Below are 24,755 nucleotides of genomic sequence, written 5' to 3'. Positions count from 1 at the left end.
TCATTTCTCTTTACTTCTTGAGCACCCATGCCCTTGTTATCCCCTTTTTTGAAATGCACAGGATTTTTATGTGTTCTTGGGTTCCAGCCACTCCTTAGACCTATCAAAACTCACCTGTTCCAGGCTTCATTTCCTAGGGGCTTTATTGGATGTACCTATGATAATGGTTGCTAGCGGGTCAATGGGAATTTTTATTAAAAAAGAGACTCCAGGTGTAAAGTGTCTTGATCCTAGCAAAGGAATATTTAGAAGCAGACAGACTTCCACCGAATAACCCAGAAGCAAATACCAATCAGAAAGATGCCAGTTGTTTAGCTCCCTGAACAATCAGAGGGAATGGATTGCTTCTGATCATCTCACTTCCAGCCAACCGCATGCACGCCGCCAGCCAGTGGAGAATACACCAGGAGGAGTGCATGCTGATGGGAACAAGTGTCAACACAGTTTCCCTCCAGTTTAGAAAGAGGCTACATCATGACCGTGGGCCAGCAGAGAATTCCAGCTCCCTCAAGCTTGTGATACCTGATTTCTTTCTGCCGTGCCAGCACATTAAATTGTGGTGCCAAAGCACTCACAGACACAGAGTGAAAGTTCCACATGGGCCAGCTGTGCCCACGGTTATGGCCATTGACAAGGTATGCAACCTTAAACCCATCAGAATCCCCACTGTTCTTAGTCAGAAGGACCAGAGTGGCACACAGATCCATACAAACACAACCCAGGCATGGAACTGGCAGCTACCGGTTTATGTGCCAAGACTCACACTGGGGAGGCATGATGGAGCTCTACCGGAAGGGGTATGTCTGTGGCCAGGGTCATTTCCTCCTGAGGACTAGAGGCAAATGCGTCCTATGTGCTTCCTCTCCACTCCTCCCACCTCTCCAGGAGAGGGTCCTCTCCACAAAAGGACGTTCACCAGGGGCCTAACTCAGCTAACGCACAGTGATAACAATCAAGGTGCATGCACAGTTTGGGAAATTTAATATATGAATCAACACGCTGAAAACATTTTGATTCCTAAGCAGCTCTGAGTATCATTCTTTTCCAGGACACATTCAAAATGATGCAGGTGGGGACCTGAAGAAGACTTTCACAGGAAAACCTTCCCCTCAAGGTCGATCCTTCCATGGCTGATCCCTTTTAGGAAGATGGGCTCTCAGGGAAAGAAAGACCTAGTAACGTTCTGACTGTGGGGTTCCATCCCATTCCTCTCTCTTTCCCACTTCTTTAGAAATAGCATTCCAGCACAAACTCTACGTGGAGAAACTCATGAAACTGTTTCTTCTCAGGTGCATTAATGGTACATTCCCTTCTTACTGACTTTGCACCTTTGAACCCCTCATTGCTATCTTAGAAGAGCAGGAAATACTCTTTTTAAATAGATGTATAGCCCCTGAAGCCATCCAATACAGATTGAAAGAGATATCATCACCACTTTTAACTAAAGCATTCTGTCTTGCAGGAAGATATCATCAAGGTTCTAGCATGTAGATTTAGCCTCTGTCTAAATGTAACACATGAGAAGATTCAAGCCTCAAATTGTTCTTTGTGTAAGCATTTTCTTATTGTCATTGATTGGTTGGTTCATCTCCCCAACTTAGGAGACAATTTTTCCATCAGTAAAATTCCACATTAAAATAAAAGTGGAGTCTTTCTTATCAGTAGAATCAAAATGAGATTATTATTGTTCCCTGATCCTTTCTAAAGTTCATAACTTCTTTAAGGAAACTTTTTAAAAATATTTTGTTTGTCCTGTCCATGAAAATTCTGATAATTTTGTCTGCTCCCATCAACACTACATGAGCTCAAATAATCATATTTAAGATTTCAAGTGAGCGCCTATGGCTTCCATATGCCAGTTTCCTAGAAATGCATGGCACGTTCTAATACAGTAGCCTCATAGGGCTGCATGTCTTGTAGGATCACAACTGCAGGGCTCAGGTGTCATTGTGCTGGTAGACTTTGAAGGCTCTCATCCTTCTTTCGTACCCCTAAGTTGTTGACTGCTTCATAATGCTTCTAGCCACTAGGAACTTTGGAGACTTGGCTTTACTCCTGTTGAAAAGCCACTGTTACATTTTGGTGTCATCTGTTTCATTGACTTCTGACAAGATGAAGCTGGGGTTGTCATAGCCTCTCTTCATCCTGGCTCTAGCATCTTTCTCATTATAAAGGCACATGGCACAGTGAGGGGTTTCCACTTCCACCGTCTTGCTAAAGTTATGGAAATCCACTCGGTATTTCCCTTCTTTCGTCTTGGATACTATGGGAGCAAAACGGTAGCCCCAAAGCACCTCCTCTGGGACATAGGATGTCCGGACTTGGCAGGTAGCACTGGTTGACTCCACAGTCCCATCTAAAAACACCACTAATTCAAAGTCCTGCTGGAGAAGGGTCTCTGCTGCCATGTGGAAGAAGGGGCTGTGGTGATCAATGATGTGGTAAATTGTCAATGGGGAGATGAAGAATAAATTTTCATTCCCGGCATCAACTACAAAGTTGATATTGGTCTGGTCCAAAATAATGGTTTCTCCTTCAGGAGTGACTGTGGTCTTCAGAAGCTTTCCATATATGTGACTGCTAATAAGAAGGCTCTTCCTGAGATTAGCCACTCGGATTAGGAGACAAAGCTTCCCTCCGCGTTTGCTGATCACTGCATTCTTGCTAAACATAATGGTCTTGGCACGCTTTTTGGGCCTGGAGATCTTGGCTAAGATGGCGCCACACATGAAAGAATTGATCATAACTCCAAGTATAGACTGACAGATCAGCAGAAAAATGGCAGTGGCACACTGTTCTGTCACACACCTGAATCCATATCCAATGGTCACTTGAGTCTCCAGAGAAAACAGAAAAGCTGAAGTCAAGCCATTAATGTTCTCCACACAGGGAGTGTGATTGGCAGAAGGATGGAACTCCGGGAGGTCTTTGTGAATGTATGCTACTGCGTACCACAGGAGACCAAAGAAAAACCAACTCCCCAGGAAGGCTGTGATGAAAATGGTCATTTTGTATCTCCATTTGAGGTCAAGTACCGTTGTCCAGATGTCCACAAAGAATATAAGCCTCGACTGTGCCTCCACATTGCCAAATTCTATGTTGCACCTTCCGTCTTTGGAGACTAGCCTTGCTCTTTGCCGAGAATGCCCAAAAAAGCGAGTGATGACCCACTTCCGAAGATGTTTGAACATACTTTCTGTCAACGCCCTGATCTGAAAACACATCAAAGAAAAACAAAAAAGGATTATGTTTGTAGCAATAGTGAACTAGGTGACTCACATAAAAGATCATTCAAAATTATCGGGCTTACCAATCATTTGGCAAGCTGACAAGTTTGTTCTGGATACCACAATGCTATTTCTAATAGAAACTTTCCACTGGAAGACCATGTTACTCAAATATAAAGAAGCAAAATAATTACAGAAAGTTAGAAATAGAAGAAAACTAAGAGATCATATGTTTAAGTGTTTCCTGACCTCAACTGGTCTCACATAATCTTAAGAATGTTTGCGATAACCAATTATGGCCCGCATTTTTATTTATTGAATGTTATTACTTGAATCACCTTCTCATAAGTTTAGCCTTCTGCTAAGCAATGATTTCTGAAAAATCACAAACTTGAAGCACTGTATATATTTTTTGAGATACAGGAAAATAAATAACTGATCAAGAAAACACTCATCAATATACTACATATATCATCTATGTACTTCTATCGATACTCATATATCAAGAAAAATTCTAATTCAATTCAGTTCTCTCAATTTATCAAATGAGAAAACTGAGATTCAGAATATTTAAATGACTTGTCGAAATTCATGCACCTAGCCAGTGGCAAGATGACAACTGGAATACAGGGCTCCCTGCCTGCAGCCTAGGGGAGCTTCTACCACTCCGTGTCTCAGTTATCAAATGTTATATTCTAAAGTTACATTTTCCTAAAATATTTTAGACAAGTATTGGTTATATCTCTTTTTTTTAATGCTCAACACTATTTAGAAGAGAGCTCAGATCCAACCAGACGGTCTTATGGGGCTTCTCCATGAATTTACAAGTCTGTTCCTACCCTCTTTCCATGGTTTCCCAAGATTCCCAAAAGAAATATTATGAGGGCCACCATCAACGTCTCACACCTCCTTTCCTACTCCAAAGCTGGAGGCCTGGGGAGCACTGATTTAAATAATACTCCATAAAGACAGACCATACTTGATTCATTCCTATATCCAAGTTGCTAGCACACTCTATGAGTGTCTACTGTTTATCCAGTAAACGTAAATAAAATAATTCAGTGAATGAATTACGTTTTTCAAAATCCTGTTTGCTCAATTGGTTTTTTATAGATGACAGTACTGTGCCTTCCATTTTACAGCAAAATAGTGAAGGGACTGCCCATGAACAGCCAACAATGGCGAAACCCAAGGTCAAAAACGCTAGATTACCTCCTCCCAATGCCCAAGCATGTCAAGGTGTGCCCGCCGTGGTCAGCAGTGTCTTCAGGGTATTTTTCATTAAATGCAAATGTGTTTTTAAAATAGATTGCAAAATCCCCCTTGAAAAATGTGTTTATTCGCAAGAACTAGGAAGCGAAACCAACTTAGTGATATATTTTAAATAATAGTGATATCCCATAGTGCCTTGTTCAAGGCCTTAACCCAGGTGAAAACACAAGAAGCCAACACCAAGTCGAAGTGGTGAAGAGAAAACCACAGCTGTGGTGATTTAAAATATTGAGGACAGGTTCTAAAGATACAAAAAAACAAAATGCTGCCAAGAGAATAAACAGCAATGCACACAGAGGGCCCTCCCCTCATCCCGCACTGCCCTTATTGACCTCAAGTCCCCACAGAGGATTAGGGGATGGTGCATGTGTGGTACAGAGGAGGAGATGGTCTCCTCCTCTCCTCACACACATCCTTTACCCTGGCCTACACCCACAGGGACTGACCCCTCTCCCAGGTGCATTCAGGCTCATACTGTTTACACAGCTCTCCAGAGAGTGACTCTCAGCTCCAATAGTAAATTCTTTATTTTATTTTATTTTTACGTCATCTGACTGGATCAAACAGCAGATTCTAAAACCAACATTTATCAACGGAATCCACATTCTCTTTGTCATACATTGTAATTCCGGAGACGGCTCCTAACACACCAACTTCTGAGTATTTTTCCCCACCACCCTGCTCCTCTAGCCTCCCTCAAGTTCACTTTACTTTTAAAGGTAAAGATGATTTCTATAGAATGAATAGATACTCCCTGACTGATCACTTGAATAACGTTGGGATTCCATAACTGCATTAATAATAAAACATCTGCCTGGCTTTACAGAGAGGTGATTTCCCCAGCCTGCACTTACCAACGTCTCAAAAACGTTCCGATTTGAAGCATCCATGGCTGGAAAAAGCAAGGAAGTAGTGCTGGAAGTTGGTCTTTCTATGCAGACTGATTTCTTTTAGACTCAGCTTAATTTATTGTAGGCGACAGTCAGTGAACTGACGCTAATTTGTGTTAACTTGAAAACACTTAATTTCATAGTAGAGTCGTGTGATTTATACCAAGGCAATTGGTTGTTATCAGACCAAGCCCCAAGCTGGGTATGTACTTTTTCTTTTCAACATCACATGGCTTGAATACCATTATGCTAAGACATGACAAACCATCAGCTCAGGTTCCTGGGCAGCAGGCGTGGACTGGGTTCCAGCATTGCCTTCCTCTTCTTGGCCACACTCTATTGCTCTCTTGTTTCTCCTGAAAGTTGTGCCTAATAACTACTGGCCGGAAATAGTTATCATCAATCTCCCAGTCTATTCTCTGAAACACACTGAAATACTGAGTTTTCCAAGTTTTCACAAAGATGCAGGTGAATATACAGACATAGATAAGTATATATTTAAAGATAAAAGTAAGATCACACCAGAAAGAAACAAGATACTATGTCAATCTCTCTATACAACAGTCACTGTTATGTAAGAAACAGATTTTAAAGAAGTCTTTATTGTTGGAAGTCTTTATTATTCTGGAATCCTGGTATTTACTGAAGGTGCTTTTTATATGCACTGGGTTAGCCAATGCTGTTGATTTATTTGTTCAGAGTAAGAAGGATTATTCTTAGAGAATGCAATGATACAGGATAAATTCATCCGCTAACCAAACCTGTCATTCACATGGCAGAACTATTATTGCACAGATCCTACCTTTTTAAGACAATGGCATTTAATCTAACCACAGACAAAGCCAATAGGTACTTTATGAACTCTTAGGTGATTAGAGACTGTCCCTGGTGTCTGGATTATATAACATGCTCAGTTTTTAGGTTTCTTTCTATTGAAATCAGTAAATCTTAATAGCAAGCAAAGGGCTGCACATTAGCTAATATTTACCAAGGTATTCTTAGTGGCTTGGCAAAGCAAGTGGATTACATTAGTACCACTTTTTCTTTAGTGCCCCAGCGTTCTTTTTCTGTAAACAATCCATTCTCAGAAAATAGACGTTTTGTGCACTTCCCAAACATTGATTGTATGCTTATTCTGTAGGATTTCAAAGACAAATTGAACTCTTCCTGTTCTCAAGGAGTTCATAGTCTAATGCGGAAGTGAGCTAAGGAAATCAATCACAGCCTAGCATGGTTGGTGTAATGCCAAAATGAATAACTTTTTAAAAAGACCCTTGTTAGTTGGAGATCCACCTTTTGCAAACTTACTTCAACTGGCTGAAAACTCACTGCATTTATGTATACATTAATTTATCTATCAATCATTATTCAATGATGATATGTTGATAACCAGTGTTGACTTGTGCACTGACCATTGTGCTAGACATCAGAGAAGCAATGGACTCAGTCCCTGTGATCATGCAGCTCCCATTTGAGCAGAGGGGGTGGTACAAATGCATCAATAAACTATCAAATGACCAGTGATAAATGCCAGGATATGAAACAGCGGGAGCACTCAGGGGAGCACCTATTTTGAACTGTAACCCTGAGGCCAAGGCCCGAAGATGAGTTGGAGTCACACATAGTAGAAATTCTATAAATATTTGCTGAATGGTGATAAAGTAATCAATGTGTATATAAAATCAATGAGCTTGCTGTCCCTTATATCACTTAGTATCTGGTGGCTCCCATTCTAATGGAGATGTCCTGAGTGTGCAGCACTAACCACACTGCAATGTAATCTTGTATGTGACTCAGGCAGGGGCAGCCGAGGGAAGAACACGTGGAGAAGCCGAAAGAAATTCCAAGTAAGCAAATAATGGAGCGTAGGAAGCCTCCGTGAGACACTGGGCTGTAAAGGCAAGCCAGGGCCAACGCATTCTGCACTTGGTGTGCCATTTGACTTTATTTTTCATAGAACTACAGGAGAAACTGGCATAAAGAACATTCTTCTTGTGCTTCAGAGAAAACTCATAAACATTCTAAGTAAGTCTGAAGTCTCCTCCATTTAACAGCCCTTCAAATTCTTGAAAATAAACACATTTTCTTCCTGAATTTCCTTTTTTCCATAAAAATATGTGCATCATTTGTATGCAACATCTACTTTAATCAGTATGTGCTTGCTTTAAGGGAGGGGCCAACAGTTTGCGGTCCTTAGCGAATTTGATGAACCCAGGTGCAGATGCTGTTCTTCCACAGGCATCCACTTGAGAACAATTTGTTATGAATTTAGGATTTCTAACAGGACTTGCCACCCCAGCCTCCTCAGCGGTCAAACAGCCACTATGTCAAAAAGGGGAAAGGGAAATAGGCATGGCTGATACTGCCTCCGATTTCGAATTTAAAAGTCTGTTATTCCTCTGTAGAAATGGGGAAAAACCCCCACTCACTGCAGTCTGCCTTTCAGCCAAACCTCTCGTAGTTCATACACATCCTTAGATAACTTTAGGACATGTCTGAAAGTCAGGATTTCAGGTTAGAGGTAGGAAATATGAGCTATGTGGCCTGAAAGCAGAAGTCAGATGATTTTCCCTAGTCCCTTTGTAACTGCGGTGGAGAAGAAATTCAAGTTTCTATGAAAACATTACGGCTTTGCCAACAGTTGATTGAATCCGGAAACATTTCTTGAGGATTTTCCATAGCAATGATTGAATGGGATTATGGGGCGGTTCCTCTTCCTTCTTAATCAATATAATTAAACAAGCACTCTATTGAGCATCTACCATATACCAGGTGCTATGCTAGGAAACAATGCAAGGTAACAGTCTCTGCTCTCAAGTTGTTCACAGATAAGTAATTCAAGAGTTGTAATGTGGCAGGTTTGCTGCCTTGAAAGGATTGAGGACAGGATGTTAAGGCAGCCCCAGAAAGGAGACCCAGAAGGCTGGGTGGGTGCTGGGCTTGTATTCTTACTCAGCTTTGCTAAGGAGGGAAAACAAGTGCATCTAACTGCTGCTGCAGAGGACTTCCTGTTTTCTATGAAAATCCTCTCAAGCTATTGGAGGATCGCCACCCCGCTGGATTTGCGAAGGTTCAGAGCCCCAAGAAATATTAAAACATCTAGCTCTGCATACTATTCCTATCACATCCAGAAGCCGTAGTGGACAGCCAATCAGCATGTTTGGTAATTCTCTGTTTGGTAATTGACAGAGAAGTTATTGCTGATGTCTTCAGCACTATCAGGCAGCTCACACGGGGTCAGCATGGGCTCTTTTAAGACAGAACTTGGCAAGCCTGGTAGAAACCACCCTTCCTGGCCCCACAGGCATAGAAGTCGTCTGAGCTTCAGGACTCTTTCAGTTAGACTTGGGAATGCACTTCAGGAATACCCTACTTTTTTGTGGGGTAAGCATACTCCTGGGTCCCCAGTGCTGTGAAGCCAGAGTGTGTCTGTGTCCAGGGTGCATATGCAGCAAAGATCTTCCCAGGTGCCTCCCTCCTTCCAGGGAAGAGAGCTTGGGGCAAAAGCGCTGGAGCATCACAAGGTCTGACGGTGTTGGTACCCTCATGAGGCACACAGTGCTCTGCAGGCATCTCTGACCAGACAACCAAAGCATCACTCTCTGAATAACTTGGCTTTTTGTGCATAGGGGATCAGGAGAAGATGGGAGATCCTGGCCAGGAACATTCCCAGAAGAGGTAACAGCTAGAGACAGCGTGGCAGAGTGAAGGGGCCTCTAGCTCTGCTTGGCACGGACACAGATTTGAACCCTATCTCTGCCACACAACAGTTAGGTGTCCTGAGCAAACCACTGACCTTTGCTAAGCCTCAGTTTCCTCACCTGTGAAATGGCTATAATAATATACTTTCACACACTGTTGTATGATTTAAATGTAATAGCATAGGTAAAAGCTCCTAGAAGATAGCAATTATGCAATAAATAGCTACAATTGTTATCGCGGCTTCATAGATTTTAAACGAGTATGGCAGTTTAACCAGGTGTCACTGGTCTAGGCCATTTGGGGTCTGCCATGCAGAGCGAGATGGGCCATATTGGAGACTACAGCCAACAGAGGCAAAGGCTTCGGCGAGAGGTTGAAGGTTCTGACAACGTATCTTGTCTATCAACTATGCTGGCTTCAGAGCCCATCCTCCCAGTGCGGAACAGAAGATCTGGAAAATGCAAATATGTTTTATAAAGGCTTTGTCCATAATCAGGGCAGAAGCCTTATCTTGGAGAGGTGGGAACAGGATAGAGGGAGAGAATTATCCTTGGCAAGGCTGAACAGAGCTGTGGTACCAAGGCTGGATGCTGTTCTTCTCTCACCCTAGGCATTAACTAGGATTCGATCTGTGGAAAAGCAGCCCTGACCTCTGGGAGCTGACCTCATACTACCAGCAAGGTCTTTGCTGTCCTGCCACTCTTGGCTGGGTCTTACTGAGCTCCGGTTAAGAACAAACAATCTCACACATCGTCAGCCTCAGACCAGGCCACTCGGGTCATGATGGATGGGGATAAAACAAGGCCATTCTATAATTGTGTCTGAACACCAACAAAACACAAACATGTCCAAGCCACAAAACGGCCAAATACCCCCCCATCCTGGCCATGATGAGTGACTGTTGTTTCTTTACCAAGAACAGCGTTAGCCTCACGTCAGTCTTCTCATCTAGATAATAAGAATTATCAACATACTCAGTCATAGAATCATCCTTACTCCCTAATAGCACCTAGTCAAGAGCAAAGCATTGCTTCCTTAAGCCTTCCCCCACCTCATCACGTGAAACACGCCCAGATCCTATTCAAGTCCTTTCCAACACCCTCTCAGTGACACTCTCCATGATTGCTTATGGTGTAGTTCTCCCTAGCTGCAGAAAGTCCAACTTGCTCAAATACAGGGTCCTGCTAGTGCTTTCTCACTGGAGGGCACTGACACCACGGAAGACCCTAAGAGCACAGAAAATAAGAAGTGTAATATAACACAATACAACCATTGTACAAGCCAGTGGTTGAGAGCCAATTTCATTCCGTTGCTTCCAGAAGTCATGCATGCATATGTGCAATTGATACATATGTTTCTTTTTGTATGAAGAAGTGAAGAATCAAGGATATAGCCAAGTTAAATAGAAAAAGCCATTAAAATGAATTATACATTTCAACTTCAGGTTTTTAATTCTATCTAGCTAACTTGTTTCCCAAAGCCACTGGTTATCCTAAGATGACTGTACACTCACCACAAAAACCATACCTCTTCTTGGTACCTTGACTGGGTCCCAGTGGGAAGCACTGGAAGCTGTGATGTCCCCGCCATTGCAGTCAGCCTGGGAGCTGGTGAAGCCCGAACCCAGGAAAGGTGTTGGTGAGATCTTACTAGTCTTTGGTGGCAGGCTGCATTTGCTGCAGTCAGAAATCAGTGCTTTGGAAGCTGGATGCTTTTCTTTTCCTGTATGTATTTTCTTTTTCATTTCTTTTTTCTTTCTTTTTTTTTTTTGGGACACGGTCTCACGCTATCATCCAGGTTGGAGTGCAGTGGTGTAATCATGGCTTACTGTATACTCAAAGTACCTGGAACCAGAGGTGTGCACCACCATGCCAGGCTGATTTTTGTTGTTGTTGTTGGTAGTGGTGGTGGTATAGAGATGGAGTCTTACTATGTTTCCCAGGCTGGTCTTGAACTCCTGGCTTCAAGCAATCCTCCTAAAGTGCTGGGATTACGGATGTGAGCCACCACGTCTGGCCACTGTATTTCCAATATTGTTTTCTGCTGTTCTTCATAATTGTTACTTAAGATATTTTAGAAATGCTAGCATGTCTCAGCTATAGGAAGAAAGACCAAAAGGAAGCACTTGGTCCCTGCCTTGTTCAGAGTTTTAAAGACAGAGCAGCACATCCTCGGGGGCTGTGAGGATGGGTGACAGGGAGCTGGAGCACCCTGGGGAGCAGGAGAAACTCACTGCCACACAGTGGGAGCTACTTGGTTATACTAGAGATCTTCTAAGAGTATTTCTCTTCTAAACTTCAGAGAGTACTGCGCTTTAAAGGAAAGCGTTGTTTTATTGGACATAAGTGGATTGAGCCAGGGTTGAGAAGGTAAACCAAAGTAAGAGTGGAAGTGCAATGCACAAATAAATGAAGAGAAGGGCTGGGTCTGAGAACAGTCTCCAGCGAGTATGGAATGGCCATGAAGGTGGCCAGAGAGGGCTTCTGTGGTCGGCTGCTGGTAGCAGCAGACACACGCTGTGGCAGTCTCAGTGAACAGCGCCCTCTGGAGCACGATGCCAGCAGTGCCCCTCTGGAGTAGTGATTTCTGGGACCCCAAAGGCCTTCAGCCTCATCTCAGGCACGGATGCAAAGTGTCTTAAAGGCGTTGTTGGATTTAAACTCTTAGTAACTCTAGGAGTCTGGGAACTGAGGCTCAGAGAAGTTAAGCAATGTGCCCAAGGTCACAAAGCAGGAAGCCAAAAGAGCAAAGATTGGAAGAACCTAGACCTTCCCAACTGACAAGTCTTTGCTTTTAAGCCCTAAAGTATATGTAACACAGTTGTAAACAATGTAGAGGGAAAGTAAATATTCATTCAGCATCAACTTACTCTGTGCCAGGAATGGTTTTCCACACATCTCCTTGCGTTGTGTGAGTGATCACATAAGATGGTGCAAGCTAGCAAGCCTTTTTAGATAGTGAGCATAGAAGGATCGGGAAGGGACAGGTTTCCAGAGTTTTGCAGAATCTACAAAAGCACCTCAAGAGGAGGAAGGAGAGGGCTCAATGGAGAGGGCACCCAGTACCCTGGGTTGGATCTGAGGGTGCGTGTTGGAGGATAAGGCATAAGCCCTGAGGTCATGAGAGGGGCCTGGTAGAGCCAAGCAGAGCTCGGAAATAGTTATGATATCAACAGAAATAAGAAGCAGCTGTGCAAATAGCTGAAGATGTGCTGTCCAGCATCGTGCTTTTTTTGTAAACGTCTATGGATTATCCTGGCATGAGCACATGACCTGAAGTTGTGGAAGTGACATTTGACACTTAGGGACACCTGTAGACCTCTACGAAGTGTCGTTACTTCTACAGGCAGAAGTTCGGTGTGATGGCAATGTCTCCTGTGGGAAGAGGAGATGCCCCCCGACCCACCACCTGATGGATAAGGAGAACCTGCCAGTGACGATGAGCCAGCCCTGTGCATTCACTGCGCTAGCAGAGGGCAAAGCTTGACCTTGGAGTCAGTGCTGAGGTCATGTCCAGGAAGCAGACTGGGGATACAACGGCATAAAGACACGTTGGAGCCCACCCTGCCTCCAACCACAGAGGCTGGAGAAAGTTGTTTAACCTCTCTGGGCCTGCGTCACCTGCTGTTTCCTCGGCTGGGAACACTTGACACTCCACTCTCCCCCATGCCACCCCCAGCTCCATGCTGACTGCTTGACCTCAAGTTAAATGTCATTTCTTAGAAAGACATTTAAATATCAGTTTCTCAAAGAAGGAAGAAGATCCCCCTCTTCATTTAAATCAAATTTCCTCTCCGTGCAATATTTGATTGTATGCTTTCCTTTTATTTGTAGTATGAACAGTAATTTTAACTGATACATTCACTTTTGTGCTGTCTCATCCATGGCCGTGTCCCCAGTGCCCGCCTACCCCAGCACCAGGCAGAGAACAGAGGCTCAACAGGTATCTGTCAAGGAAATAAACAATTACAGGAAGGTGTGAATGACTCAAAGTGCTCAATTTTTGAAAGGGGCTGTGGAGAGGGCAATGCCAGCCTAATACCACTCTCTGATGCTGGTGGTAGGACTCAGTATCTGTAAAGCCTGCACGGGCAGATGATTGGCTCCCACAACCTTTGCCTAAGCAGCTCCGTGTAACCAAATGCTTACCCAGCTTTCTTGTAGCCTGGGGCGTCCAATTGTTGCTTCTTGAAAATCCAGCCACTCACCTCTGTCGGAAGAGGTTCAGGAGATGATTTTCAAAACTTCACGTATTAGTAGATCTTGGAGTGACCAGCAAGAGTTGCTTGCTTTGGGGTGCCAGGTGTAGGGCTCAGAACTTGTCACACTATCTCTGCCAGGACCCAGGATGGGGATGAAGGCACAGTAGAGAAAATACCTGGTAAAATACAACACACATGGCTACTGTCTGGAGAAAGACGACAGACCCACGCAGAAGCCAGAGTGAGACTTCAGTCAGTTTGGATCAGGAACACACAGGGCCCTCCACACATGCAAAGGTAGATGGGTCAGCTTGGGCTCCGATGGACTCAAATTTAACCCAAGTTCTCAAACCTCTGCCACATACTCGGGCCACACCTCCCTAGCTAGTCAGTTCTAGTTTCTAGTGAATTTAGGATTGAAAATTAAATTAACACAATGATCCACAGTCTTTTCTAGCCTCATGGTCTCTTTATTCTTATTACTATCAAAAAGAACACCGCTACACTGAAAATATCCTTGTACACATCTAGAGATATAATCCCATATTGAAATCACTGTATATTCTCAAAAGATGTATGTGGACAGAAATTGTGTATGGTGAATCGTATTACATATGCATCAGGATATTAGACATTTATGGAATCCTACAGTGGATTATTTTATAAAGAATAATTTTTACAAATCAAATAATCATTCTTCCACTTGTTTATCCTGTGCAAGTATGTGTGCTGGGGAGGAGGTGGCTGTCCTCGAAACCAGATACATCTGTAATGAAACTATTCTTAAATCTCACATATTCAGCTGCCCACCTCAAATGGCACTGGAGTTTAATGAAGGAATTTCAATGTTTATAAAAATGCTGTAGTTATTATGTGTGGAGAGATCCTGTTATGAGTCTGAGCCTTCTCGATCTCTGTGGTTTGAGTTAGTATTACATCAACTCAGTCTTTCCAGACCAGAAAGGAATGGGTTCTATGTGGACGGGAGGCCTGAACATGCTTTACCGAGTGTCTGCAACTAGAAACTACACTTTGTTTTAAAAAAGCACTTGACAATCTATAAAATGGAGAAAATTCAGCTAATGCCTTGAGTATAGATACTCAGGTGCAAGTATTCATAATGTTGCACCACAAGCAAAGAAGGCTGGTGTAGCCCAGCTTCCACAGACACGCAAGACCGAAGGCACAGAGCACCAGGTTCTTGGGTGTGGAGGGGGATTTGGATGCCTTCTAGGCCCACACCTTAGCGTGTTTGAAGTTTCTCTGTCCCAGTCCCAGCAAGTGGCCTATGGGATAAGATTTAAGAAGTGGCTTTCCAGTGTTTGAATCAGAAGTCAGCCACTTACTAGCTCTAACATTGGGTAGTCAGTGTGTCAATCTCCTCATCTGAGAAATGGGGGCATTCCTATCTGTCTTACAGATGGATACAAAGAGCTTAGACAACACTTGGACATAGAATGTGATCAAGCTATTAACACCTTGAGTCATGCCACATGCAACTCCAGTTCCTCCTTCAAGCTCCTGCTAAGGCATGAATGAAAGGAGGCAATCTCGTCCCTGTCTGTGAGGCCTTTAATCCTGGGCTTCTCTGGCTACTGCATAGGCTGCGATAGAAGAGCCAGGCTCTAGGGCAGTGGATTAGCGGGAGAGCCAGCATTTCTGTTGACTCTGTTGCTATGCCCCAGGGAGCCTTTGAGGGTCAATGATTACCAGTTTCGGCTTGGGTTCTGCCAAGCCACCAGAGTTATATTAATGGGGCGGCACGTCTTCACCCACCCTCCCATGTCCAAGTGCTTTCTGGGAAAGCCCTGGAGCCAGAGGGAGCAGAGCCAGCAGTTTTGGTGACCCTTTGTTCCATGCCATAGAGCCACCCTTGAGCGAATGCTGGAGTCTCCTCACTGGGTCTCTTCTGAGCACGCCCCCATACTCATCACCGGGAAGAGCCCACCCAGGAGCCCTCTCAGAGCAGGACACTGTCCAGGAGACTTCCCAGCTAGGTCCTCCAGCAATTGTCTTGAACTGCTCTTGACTAATCCTCGTGTCTGCCTCTGAAACAAGGAGGACAAGCAGGAAGGGGGACGTCCCCCTAGACCTTAGAGCCATGCCAAGGCAAGCAAGCTCGGGGCCCTCACCAAGACCCACCTCCCGGGAAAGGCTGGTGGCGCCTACAGCCGGCCTGCTGACGCAATTCCTCTCATTCCTTTCCTCGTTTCTTTTCACTCAGTGGTGTGTATAATGACCTGGAAAAGATAAAATTAAATTCCACTTTATTTCTACTTATTTGCCCTTCTATCAAAATCAAGCCAAATCAAAAGAAGATTTTCAGTCTCAAAGATGTTCCTTAACCTCTCTGAGCTGCCCTTTTCCATACTAACTACATTGATAATTCTAGTGCCTTTGTTGTTAGGGGGATTAAGTGAGAAATACACGTATCCACAGGAACATGTGTATGTCAATAGCAACATTATTCATCATAAGCAAAGAGTGGAAAGTTTGAAACAGTTGATGTCCATCAACAGATGAATCAATACATGAAATGTGACATATCCATACAGTGGAATATTATTCAGCTCGAAAAAGGATTAAGCACGGACGGGCCTGGGAAACATTACACCAGTGAAAGAGGTCGGAAACTGCAGGATTCCACCTCTGTGAGATGTTAGAATAGGCACAACTACAGAGAAAGAAAATTAGACCGGGCGCTGCCAGCGGCTGCAGAAAAGGTAGATGGGGAGTGACTGCTAATGGCCACCAGGTTCTTTTGGGGGTGATGAAAATGTTCTAATATTGGTTGCAATGATGGTTGTGCAACTCTGTGAATCCACAAAAACCACCTATTAACACACTTCAAATGAGTGAGTTTTATTTTATGAGAATTATATTGCAATAAAGCTGGGACAGAAAAAACACACATATAAAGTGCCTGTCACACAGTAGTCTCGACCAACTTCCCCTCCCACTCTCACCCCACTTCCCCATGCCTTTAGGCCCTGGTTGGAACCTCGGCTGAACTTGGCTCCTGCCTGTCCTAGCAAGTGGCTACTGTGATCCTAAAGGCACCACCATCAACATGACTTTCTTTGTCTCAAGAGCTTGGAGTACAGAAGGAATTATTCTGCTCACCCTCACTGCTAAACAGAAACCCTGCTAGCATAGGAGATGTCTCTTCTCCCAGGGTCTACAGGAGAAGCTCTTCCCTGCTGCTTCCCAGGTGTGTTTGGGTAGAGCAATCCAGGCTGGGCCGTGGGCCCTCCTACCCACCCACCTGTCCACCTGCACCTGGGCTCCACAGGCCTGGGAATGGTGCTCAGTTATGATCCTGGGTCAGCAGGTCTGGGTGAAGCCCCTCACACTTCCCAGTGCCAGAAGGCACGTCTGTGGGATGGCAGGTGGGGCGGCGGTGGGGGCGGAATTCGCAGGGTCCCTCCTACTGCACCAGCCAAGCAAGAGCCGCCTCTCTCATCTCTCCCAGAAGATCGGTTTCATTTTCTCCCTCTTTCTCCTTCTTTCAGCACATCTTTTGTTTGAATGTTTTCCAGCATTTTATTCCTTGAGCATAGCCCTTGTTGCATTCCTGGATTCCGCAGCACTGATGTTCCAATCCCCATTTGAGCCAGCCCCTCCGGAGACTCAACATGACCTCACAGACAAGCCAGAGCCCCACAGCCCATTCAAACCCCTCCTTGCCCCGCATTTCCCCCATGCCACTCCCTCTTTCTGTCTCCCCACCCCCTCCCCACACCACATACACCAAGGAGAGAGAAGGATAGAACGTAACTGGGATCAGACCTTGCTGCTTTCTTGGGTGACAACAGGGCACAGAGCTGTGTGGAGTCCACATTCAGGGACTCACGAGAGAATGACAGAAACCCCCCACTGCACGCGTCCAGAGACTGGGTCCTTTCTCTAAGGCAGGACTGTACGTTCCTGGCGTACTTCCTGAATAAGGGCCACCAGAAAGAATGTCCGCAGCCACCACCTCTCTACTTTCAGTTGTCCACCTCTGAAAACATCCTAAGTTAGATTAGCACAAACAGTAATCATCTGTTTGATGACACACCTGCAGGGCCAGTCCTAGATCTTATTAAGTATCATAAATGCATGAGGCGTCTGGGGGAAGAAACTAAAGCCCCTGGTGTGCTATGAGAACTAATTCCTATTAAAAGAAACGAGGCGGTCTCGCAGGAGTGCACGTGCAGGCTCCCCGCTGAGTCTCTGGCCTTGAAACACATGTCTGGAGTCGGGCTTGAATTCCAGCTCTGCAGCTCGCTGGTGCCTGGAGTTTTTACAGAACTAATTTCTTGATGTAATCGATTAAGCCTGGGGAAAAAAAATTGCTAAGAAACGTAAGGAGCAATAAAAACCCTGGAGCTCTTTGTCAGCTGTTGATGGTTTTTCTTTCCTTTATTTTTTCCGTTGTTTTGGACATGCCTGTCTTCCTGATTCACTTTTCTTACCCTCCCACACTTCCAATAGTTGTACCCATTTTCAGTGATGGATTTATTCTTTCTCCCCAATATCATTGAGTCCTGACATTCCCAACCTTGCCATGGTCCCCTGAGCTTCACGGGAGCAGATGGAGAGAAGAGGAAAGAAGGAAGACCTCTAGGAATTGTGACGAGATTGACAAATGGGCTTAGCGCTAACCAAAATGCTGGTTCCTGGGCATCCAGAGGGTGTGAGGTCCGAGCTGGGATCATCATTAAGATGGAAGGCATAATTGCAAATGAAGTTGGCAAAGCAAAGTTAGGGTTCCATAGGAGCCTTGAAAGTAGCGAAGGGATGGGCTACAAGGTGGTACAGAGCTGGGCTTAAACACCACCTCTTCCACTTGCTTCCAGGGTAAGTTACTTTGCTTTTCTAAACCTACACATTCTCCTCCATGAACATGGACATAAGGAAATCTGTTTCACGATGCTGAGATAGGATTAAGTGTAGGAAAGCCCAGGAGAGAACCCAGTATGGGGAAAACCACAATAAATGCCAGATTCCCTCCTTGTTTAGCAGGGCTGAGGGACTCTGATGAAGAGATCAGGACTGGGGACAGCCAAACATTGAGTTAGCCCTTGGGGAACAGTTTTAACTCCCAGGTCTGAATTTGGCAGCTCTCTCCTGCCAGACCCAAGGACGGTGCCCACTGTGCCTGTGTGAACTGTGAAGAAAATGCAGGAAGGATGCATAGTCCTGCTTGGGGGTCTTGCCAGGTCTTGGGAAATCTTCTCTCTCCCTCCCCTCATCCCAACCTGGAGCCTCTTAAAGAAGGCTCTCCCACCAGACCTTCCCCGGTGGGAAAAGACAGCAGGCTCTGATCTGCTTTCAAGGGACCTGTCAGGAGCATCTTTTTATACATGAGGCCCAGAGGGAGAAGACTCTGTTTATCTGGCTGCTACGGACACATTAACAAAGTGGTGAAAGGCTGTAGATGAGAGAGAGAAAGATTGCCCATGAAACAATGAGATTAGATCACATGTGGAGGGTGCAATTGTGTCAGACCAACTGAACTTCCTCTGAGGTTAGCATGACCAGCCTTCCAGACCCAGAGGCAGCTGGGGCACAGGGCTAGGTGAATGGCGCCCGGCGTGATCCCTTCTCTGAAAGTTCTTGGCCGGGGTTGCAGGTCCCGTGGCCACCAGGCTGGGGTGAGAGGTACAGGTCCACCCTCAGGGTGCAGGGCAGAGAGAGGACCACAGAAGTGGGAGTGGAGGAGGGGCAGCTCCACACGTGATGTACACAGGGACAGCACATCTGGGCACAGGCATCTTGGACTGAAATTCCCACTCTAAAAAATTTCCTAGTACCCTCTCCTTTTGCTTTTTACTACTGAATACAACTGATTTTATTTATTTATTGAGATGGAGTCTTGCTCTGTCACCAGACTAGAGTGCAGTTGTGATCTCAGCTCACTGAAATCTCTGCCTCCTGGGTTCAAGCCATTTTCTTGCCTTGGCCTCCCAAGTAGCTGGGATTACAGGTGCGTGCTACCATGCCTGGCTAATTTTTGTATTTTTTGTAGAAACGGGGTTTCACCATGTTGGTCAGGCTGGTTTCCAACTCCTGACCTCGTGATCCACCCACCTCGGCCTCCCAAAGTGCTGGGATTACAGGAATGAGCCACCACACTCTGCCATACAACTGATTTTGTGTTGATTTTGTTCAATTCAGATCATTCTCAGCTCTGTCAATGGCACATCTACCCCCCAGTCAAGCAAAACCTTGATTCACCCTCAATTCAATCCATCAGCAACTCTTGTCTGCCCTTCCTGCAGAATACAGTCAGGACCTATCTGTCCTCTTCTCCTCATCTCCTTTGCTGCCAGGCCACCAGGATTCTTTGGCTGAGCTATAAAAATTATCTGCTCCTTGATCTGTTCACTGCCTCTCTCTCTTCCTTATGATATGGCCCACATCATCAGAATGAGGAAGGAGTCCTGAAAATCGAATGACCTTGTTGCCTGGCTGAGACCTCTCTCAGCTTCCCTTTGCTCTGATGATCTCAAGGCCCCATACAGCCAGGACTCTGCTGCACTCCGTAGTCCAAACTCATCCCCTCTGTCACCTTACCCACTCTGTTCCCACCTCCTCTGCTCTTCAAGCGTGGGGCGCAGCTCCTGCCCTGGGCTTTGGCACCTGCTGCTTCCTCCTTCAGGGCTGCTCTGTTCTAGGTTTTCCCATGTCTGGCCGCTCCATGTCACTAGGGGCTTCACTCCATGACCACCTCCTTCGAGAGCCTTTCGGCATCCAATCTAAGGTAGAGCCCATGGCTCCAGCGGGAACTCCATCCTGTCTTGGTTTCTTCCCATCCCTTATCAAGAGTGGCTGTCATGTTGGTTGTTTATTTCCCTGCTGGTGATGCGTTCACTTATTGTTGATCTCCCCTCTACAGAATGCACCCTCTAGGACAGCAGCCCATCTTGCCTTCCTCTGAATCCTCAGTGTGTGGACCCAGAGACTCTACAAATCTTTCTTGACCAAGGCCAATGCCCTCCCCTGGGCTGGGAATGCCACAAGTGCAGGGACCTGTCAGGTTAGCTGCGTCGCTATGTTATACTCAACACTGCTCATTGGGCCTCAAGTCTCTCTCCAAATAGAGAAGGCGAGGGGAGAGAGAAAGAGAAGCCATTTTTCTTCAAGCTGTAGCTCAGCTCGTCAAACTAATGACCAAGCAAACATCCAGGGGTGGTGTGGAAACTGCATGTGGTGGATTCATAAGTGCAGTGCTGACACAGCAGGGACGAGTGCCAGTGTGTTGGCTCGGGACGCCCCTGGGAGCATTGTCTCCCCTCGTCTTTTTAAGTTAAGCTTAGATTTTCTACAGTGAGTAATAACACATAGACTTCATGTATTTTGGACTTAATTGTGCACCTGAAAACATACATTAAAATGTGTTTCTGGGTATTCACTTACCTTTTTTTTTTGAGATGAAGTCTCAGTCATGTCACCCAGCTGGAGTGCAATGGCACAACCTCCTCTCACTGCAGCCTCTGCCTCACAGATTCAAGAGATGCGCCTGCCTCAGCCTCCCAAGTAGCTGGGATCACAGGCTGTCTGCCACCATGCCTGGCGAATTTTTGTGTTTTTATTAAAGATGGGGTTTCACCATGTTGGCCAGGCTGGTCTTGAACTCCTGACCTCAGCTGTTCTGCCCATCTTGCCTCCCAAAGTGCTGGGATTACAGGCAAGAGCCAACATGCCTGGCCCATTTACATTTTTTAAAACTACCCAATTTTAGCATTTATTGGCTTAGTCCAGAATTTAAAAGTTGTAAAAAGTGCAAGAGCAGCTAAACCCTGTGCAAGAGCTCAGAGAAACGGAAGAAAACGTGGATAAAATAGAGAGGGCAAAGGGAATGTGGGAAGCTCCACAATGGCAAGGGACGGGGAGGGACGGGGAGGGATGGACAGGGTTGGGGAGGCAGAGAACACTGGCAAGTAAGAGCAGCTAAGAATGAAGAGGCATAGAAATGCATGCCACAGACCAAGCAGAAGTGCCCAGAGAAAATCCTCCACTCCTTAAGGAGGTTCACAGAACAGCTGTGAGCCCTGCCACCAAAGACAGGGCAAACAGTTAAATGTCAACTCTGCACCACCATATTTGATTGATGTTTAACCACAGTTCAAACGGCACATGTCTCCGAGGCAGCAACTACGGTTTGTTGAAGGAGTGAATGGATGAATGAATGCAAAAATGGGAAGGGGGCATATTTTTCAGAGTGATGTGAAGGTGAAGGAAGACAAGATGTATAAAAGAGACTGGCCAATACATAAAGTTTTCCTGAAATTAGTTCACAGAGCTAGAAAGTTAGAATTTAGCCTATTATAGGACTCAGTGGGTAGTTATGTGTCCACCTTGGGTTTAATTATTAGAAGAAACTCATTAAAACTCATTCTTTCCCATATGACTTTCTTTGACACAGGCCTAGAACGTGGGAGTGTATTTGCTACCAGACCCTCATCCCACCAGGCAGGTCATCCCTCTTATATGATTGAAGGCACACCGTAGGGTTGATTTTACTCTACAGGATTGGGGTTAAATGGTTGGTCCCTTCTAGGTATGGAATTACCACAGGGAAAAAGGAATGGACACTCGTTGAATCTCTGTCATGTACCAGCAACTGTGGTAGGGGCTTGGCAGAAATTATTTCATTCACTTTCACAGCGACCCCATGAAGTAGGTATAATTTTCTCTATTTGACAAGGGAGGGAACTGAGGTTTAGAGAATTTAAAGAACTCCTATGAGGCAGAACTGGGGTAGGAGCCCAGCTCTTTTTGAGACAGGGTCTTGCTCTGTTGCCCAAGCTGGAGTGCAGTGGTGCAATCATAGCTCACGGCAGCCTCTACCTCCCCAGCTCACAGGATCCTCCCGCCTCAGTCTCCCAACCAGCAGGCAAGTGTGCCACTCCAGGCTAATGTTTTGATTGTGGAGATGAGGTCTCACTAGGTTACCCAGGCTGGCCTTGAACTCCTGGCCTCAAGCAATTCTCCTGCCTCAGCCTCCCAAAGTGCTGGGATTACAGGCCTGAGCCACCATGCCCGGCTGGAACCCAGGTCCTAACCTGATGTCTCCACCCCAAGCTCCCTAAAGATCTGGCTCAAAAGATGAGTGAATTCTGATGTCTAGGGCAGGAGGCAAAAGGAAGCAAGGCCCGGGGGCAAGGCTGGCCCTCCCTCCTCCCCTCCCTCCCCTGCGTGCCCTCTACTGACTCACCCTCCCTTGTTCTGCCTCTGTCTGGGCATCTGTAGTGGGAGCCGCCTGCACTGGGCGCTGGGGTACAGCCTTAACAGGACCCAGGGAGGTGGGGGAGCTGGGCAGAAAATTGAAAGGAGCCAAATACACAGAATAATTATAGATTGTGATAAGGACTAAGAAAGAAACAGTAACTAGAAGTGACCTTGAAAAGTACCCGTAAGTAGGCACTGGTGCTGAAGACGGCGCGGGCAGCAAGGTGGAGGGGAGAGAGGAGGTGCTGTGGAGCCCACACTCAGGCCTCCTCGCCAGGCCTCCCGCTTACCAGCAGCAGCGCCCCCTGACCTGCCCAGGGCACTGCGCGGAGAGGTTGGCATTAATTTCAGAGGGATCCCAGAAGGACACCTGCCTGGTCCTAGAAAGGGCAAGAGCCAGGCCTTGGATTTCTCATCTGTCAGATGACAATGATGCTGTCTACTTCCCAGGGCTATCATATAGATTAAATGTTGCAGTGTTTGGGAGAATCCAGATGGATGAGCGACACTATAGACGCATGACTTGGATTTGTGGCAAGAGGGACTTCAGTGAGACATGAAGAACTGTTGACCGAGAGGCTTGCAGGACACTGTGGCAGGTTTGTAGTGAAGAATTCCACACTGGCAATGTAAACGAGAGGCAATGGCTGACATAAGCGCTTGACACTGCACGGGTTTCATTGTGTGAAATGCACACATGAGTTCTTGCAGAAATGAATGAATTTTTTTAAGAAGTGACTTCAGGGAAGAAAGAAGTGACTTAAGGAACTCAGGAAGTCGCTGTGCTGTGACTCTCAGGGATTCCAGAAGATACTCTCTGAAAAACAGTCACCAACTGGATTATTAAAAATTAACCCACTGTCACCTAGGGTGGGCCTTGTCACCCATATCAGCTGGACCAATGGGCCTGGAGATGCAATAGTCTGGAAACAGGTGACCCTAAGGGGCAGGCAGGATGCAAGCAGAGAGGAAAGAAGAAAATGCTGATGGAAGCTACTCAGAAAAGTAGAGGTCAGGTGGCTCTGAAACCCAGGTGTGACCATAGAAGAAAGTGCCCTGGAGGCCGGAGACCCAGTTCCACTGACCAGCTATGTGACAGGGGCATGCCCCAGCCCCTTCCCTGGTGCTGGAATTTCCCTCTCTGGGAGATGAAGACCACGTCACCGGGACCTGCCTGTAATACTTCAATAAACAAAAACACTCTATGTACAATGTAGGCGACTATTTTTATGAACTCCAGGGCAGGGAATGTCAACAGCACAGAGGCAGCACTGCCATCTCCTGACAAGTGTCCTGTCCTATCTCCATCCCCAGGCACACACAGGGCCCACGAATGGCCCAGCATCTGGTCTTCAGTCACTGGTGAAATATGTGTGGCATTCACTGTGTCTGCATATGGAAATTAGCCTGCCGGTGGTCTGGTTGTTGGCGTCCCCGGGGAGCAGGCAAAGACAGAAACTCTGGTACCGCCAGCTTCCGTCCATGGTGCTTTCCTGCGGCGGGGTGCTGGCTGAGTGACAGCAGCAAGACTGCAGCATTCACTGGCAGCTGAGCCGGAGGATCGGGGGCCCTGGTGGATCTGCGGTCAGTGGGGATGGTATCGTGTAGGGTCCACAAACTGAGACATTTCGAACAGAAAGAGAAACATGCCCAATGAAGAGGGAGAAGATGGGAGCAACAGGGCTAGTGGATGTCCCTAGGACCTCAGACAGAAAGGAAGCTGCAAGGGAGCTTGTACCCAGTGATCCAAGCTCGTTTATGGGGTAACCTGAAGAAAGGCAGAATCAGAGAGATAGCCAGAGGTGACTGTCATCAGAAACATAACGCTGCTCCTGGGAGCCACCAGAGGGCGGGATCACTAGGGCTCTCCTCCCTGGTGCAAGCCCAAGAGTGAGGGCCTTGTGATAAGATTTCCAAAAACACCAGCTCTGTGCTCTGCCTGTCGGTAAGCGCCACCAGAACCCCTCCCAGAAAGAGAGATGCAGGCTTTATGTCTGCAGAAGTTTGTTTCCATTTCCCACTGAAATGGATCCCTGCCTCTCGACACCCCTAAAACCCAAGTTTCTTCCTGATCTCCAACCCACATCCTAATGGGTGAGGTTGAAGTCTAATTTCCTCTGGCCTTCAGTGAGGATGAGAAAACCAGGCCCTTCATAGATGAGAAAGAAACTTCAGCCCCAGCGCTTGGCCACACTTCTCCAGTGGCTGCCTATTCCCAGCTTCAGGTCCTGGTGGCCATGGTCA

At 46.0% G+C, this 24,755-nt stretch overlaps 1 protein-coding gene across 5 annotated transcripts in view; it reads right to left on the bottom strand.

The window, feature by feature from the left end:
- Window positions 1-964: 964 nt before the first annotated feature.
- The window catches only part of KCNJ1 (potassium inwardly rectifying channel subfamily J member 1), a 29,272-nt gene continuing 5,481 nt past the window's right edge, over window positions 965-24,755 (bottom strand). For 2 of the 5 annotated variants that reach the window (XM_032285007.1, XM_032285009.1), the window contains exons 2-4: window positions 15,435-15,532; window positions 13,299-13,468; window positions 965-3,212 (exon numbers count right to left, since the gene is read on the bottom strand). In XM_032285007.1, coding sequence (XP_032140898.1) covers window positions 2,073-3,191 — 1,119 coding nt within the window. In that variant the 5' untranslated portion in view covers window positions 3,192-3,212; window positions 13,299-13,468; window positions 15,435-15,532 and the 3' untranslated portion in view covers window positions 965-2,072. Of the gene's footprint in view, window positions 3,213-5,353; window positions 5,663-13,298; window positions 13,469-15,434; window positions 15,533-22,298; window positions 23,329-24,755 lie in introns of those variants that run through there. The other 3 variants (XM_032285008.1, XM_032285006.1, XR_004270807.1) reach the window with 3 other exon arrangements.

The sequence above is a fragment of the Sapajus apella genome, unplaced genomic scaffold, assembly GCF_009761245.1.
Source record: "Sapajus apella isolate SASKATOON/1434 unplaced genomic scaffold, GSC_monkey_1.0 scaffold16, whole genome shotgun sequence".
NCBI classification, from domain to species: Eukaryota; Metazoa; Chordata; class Mammalia; order Primates; family Cebidae; genus Sapajus; species Sapajus apella.
The sequence above is the reverse complement of the archived record's forward strand: the minus strand, read 5'-3'. Positions and strand labels throughout refer to the sequence as shown.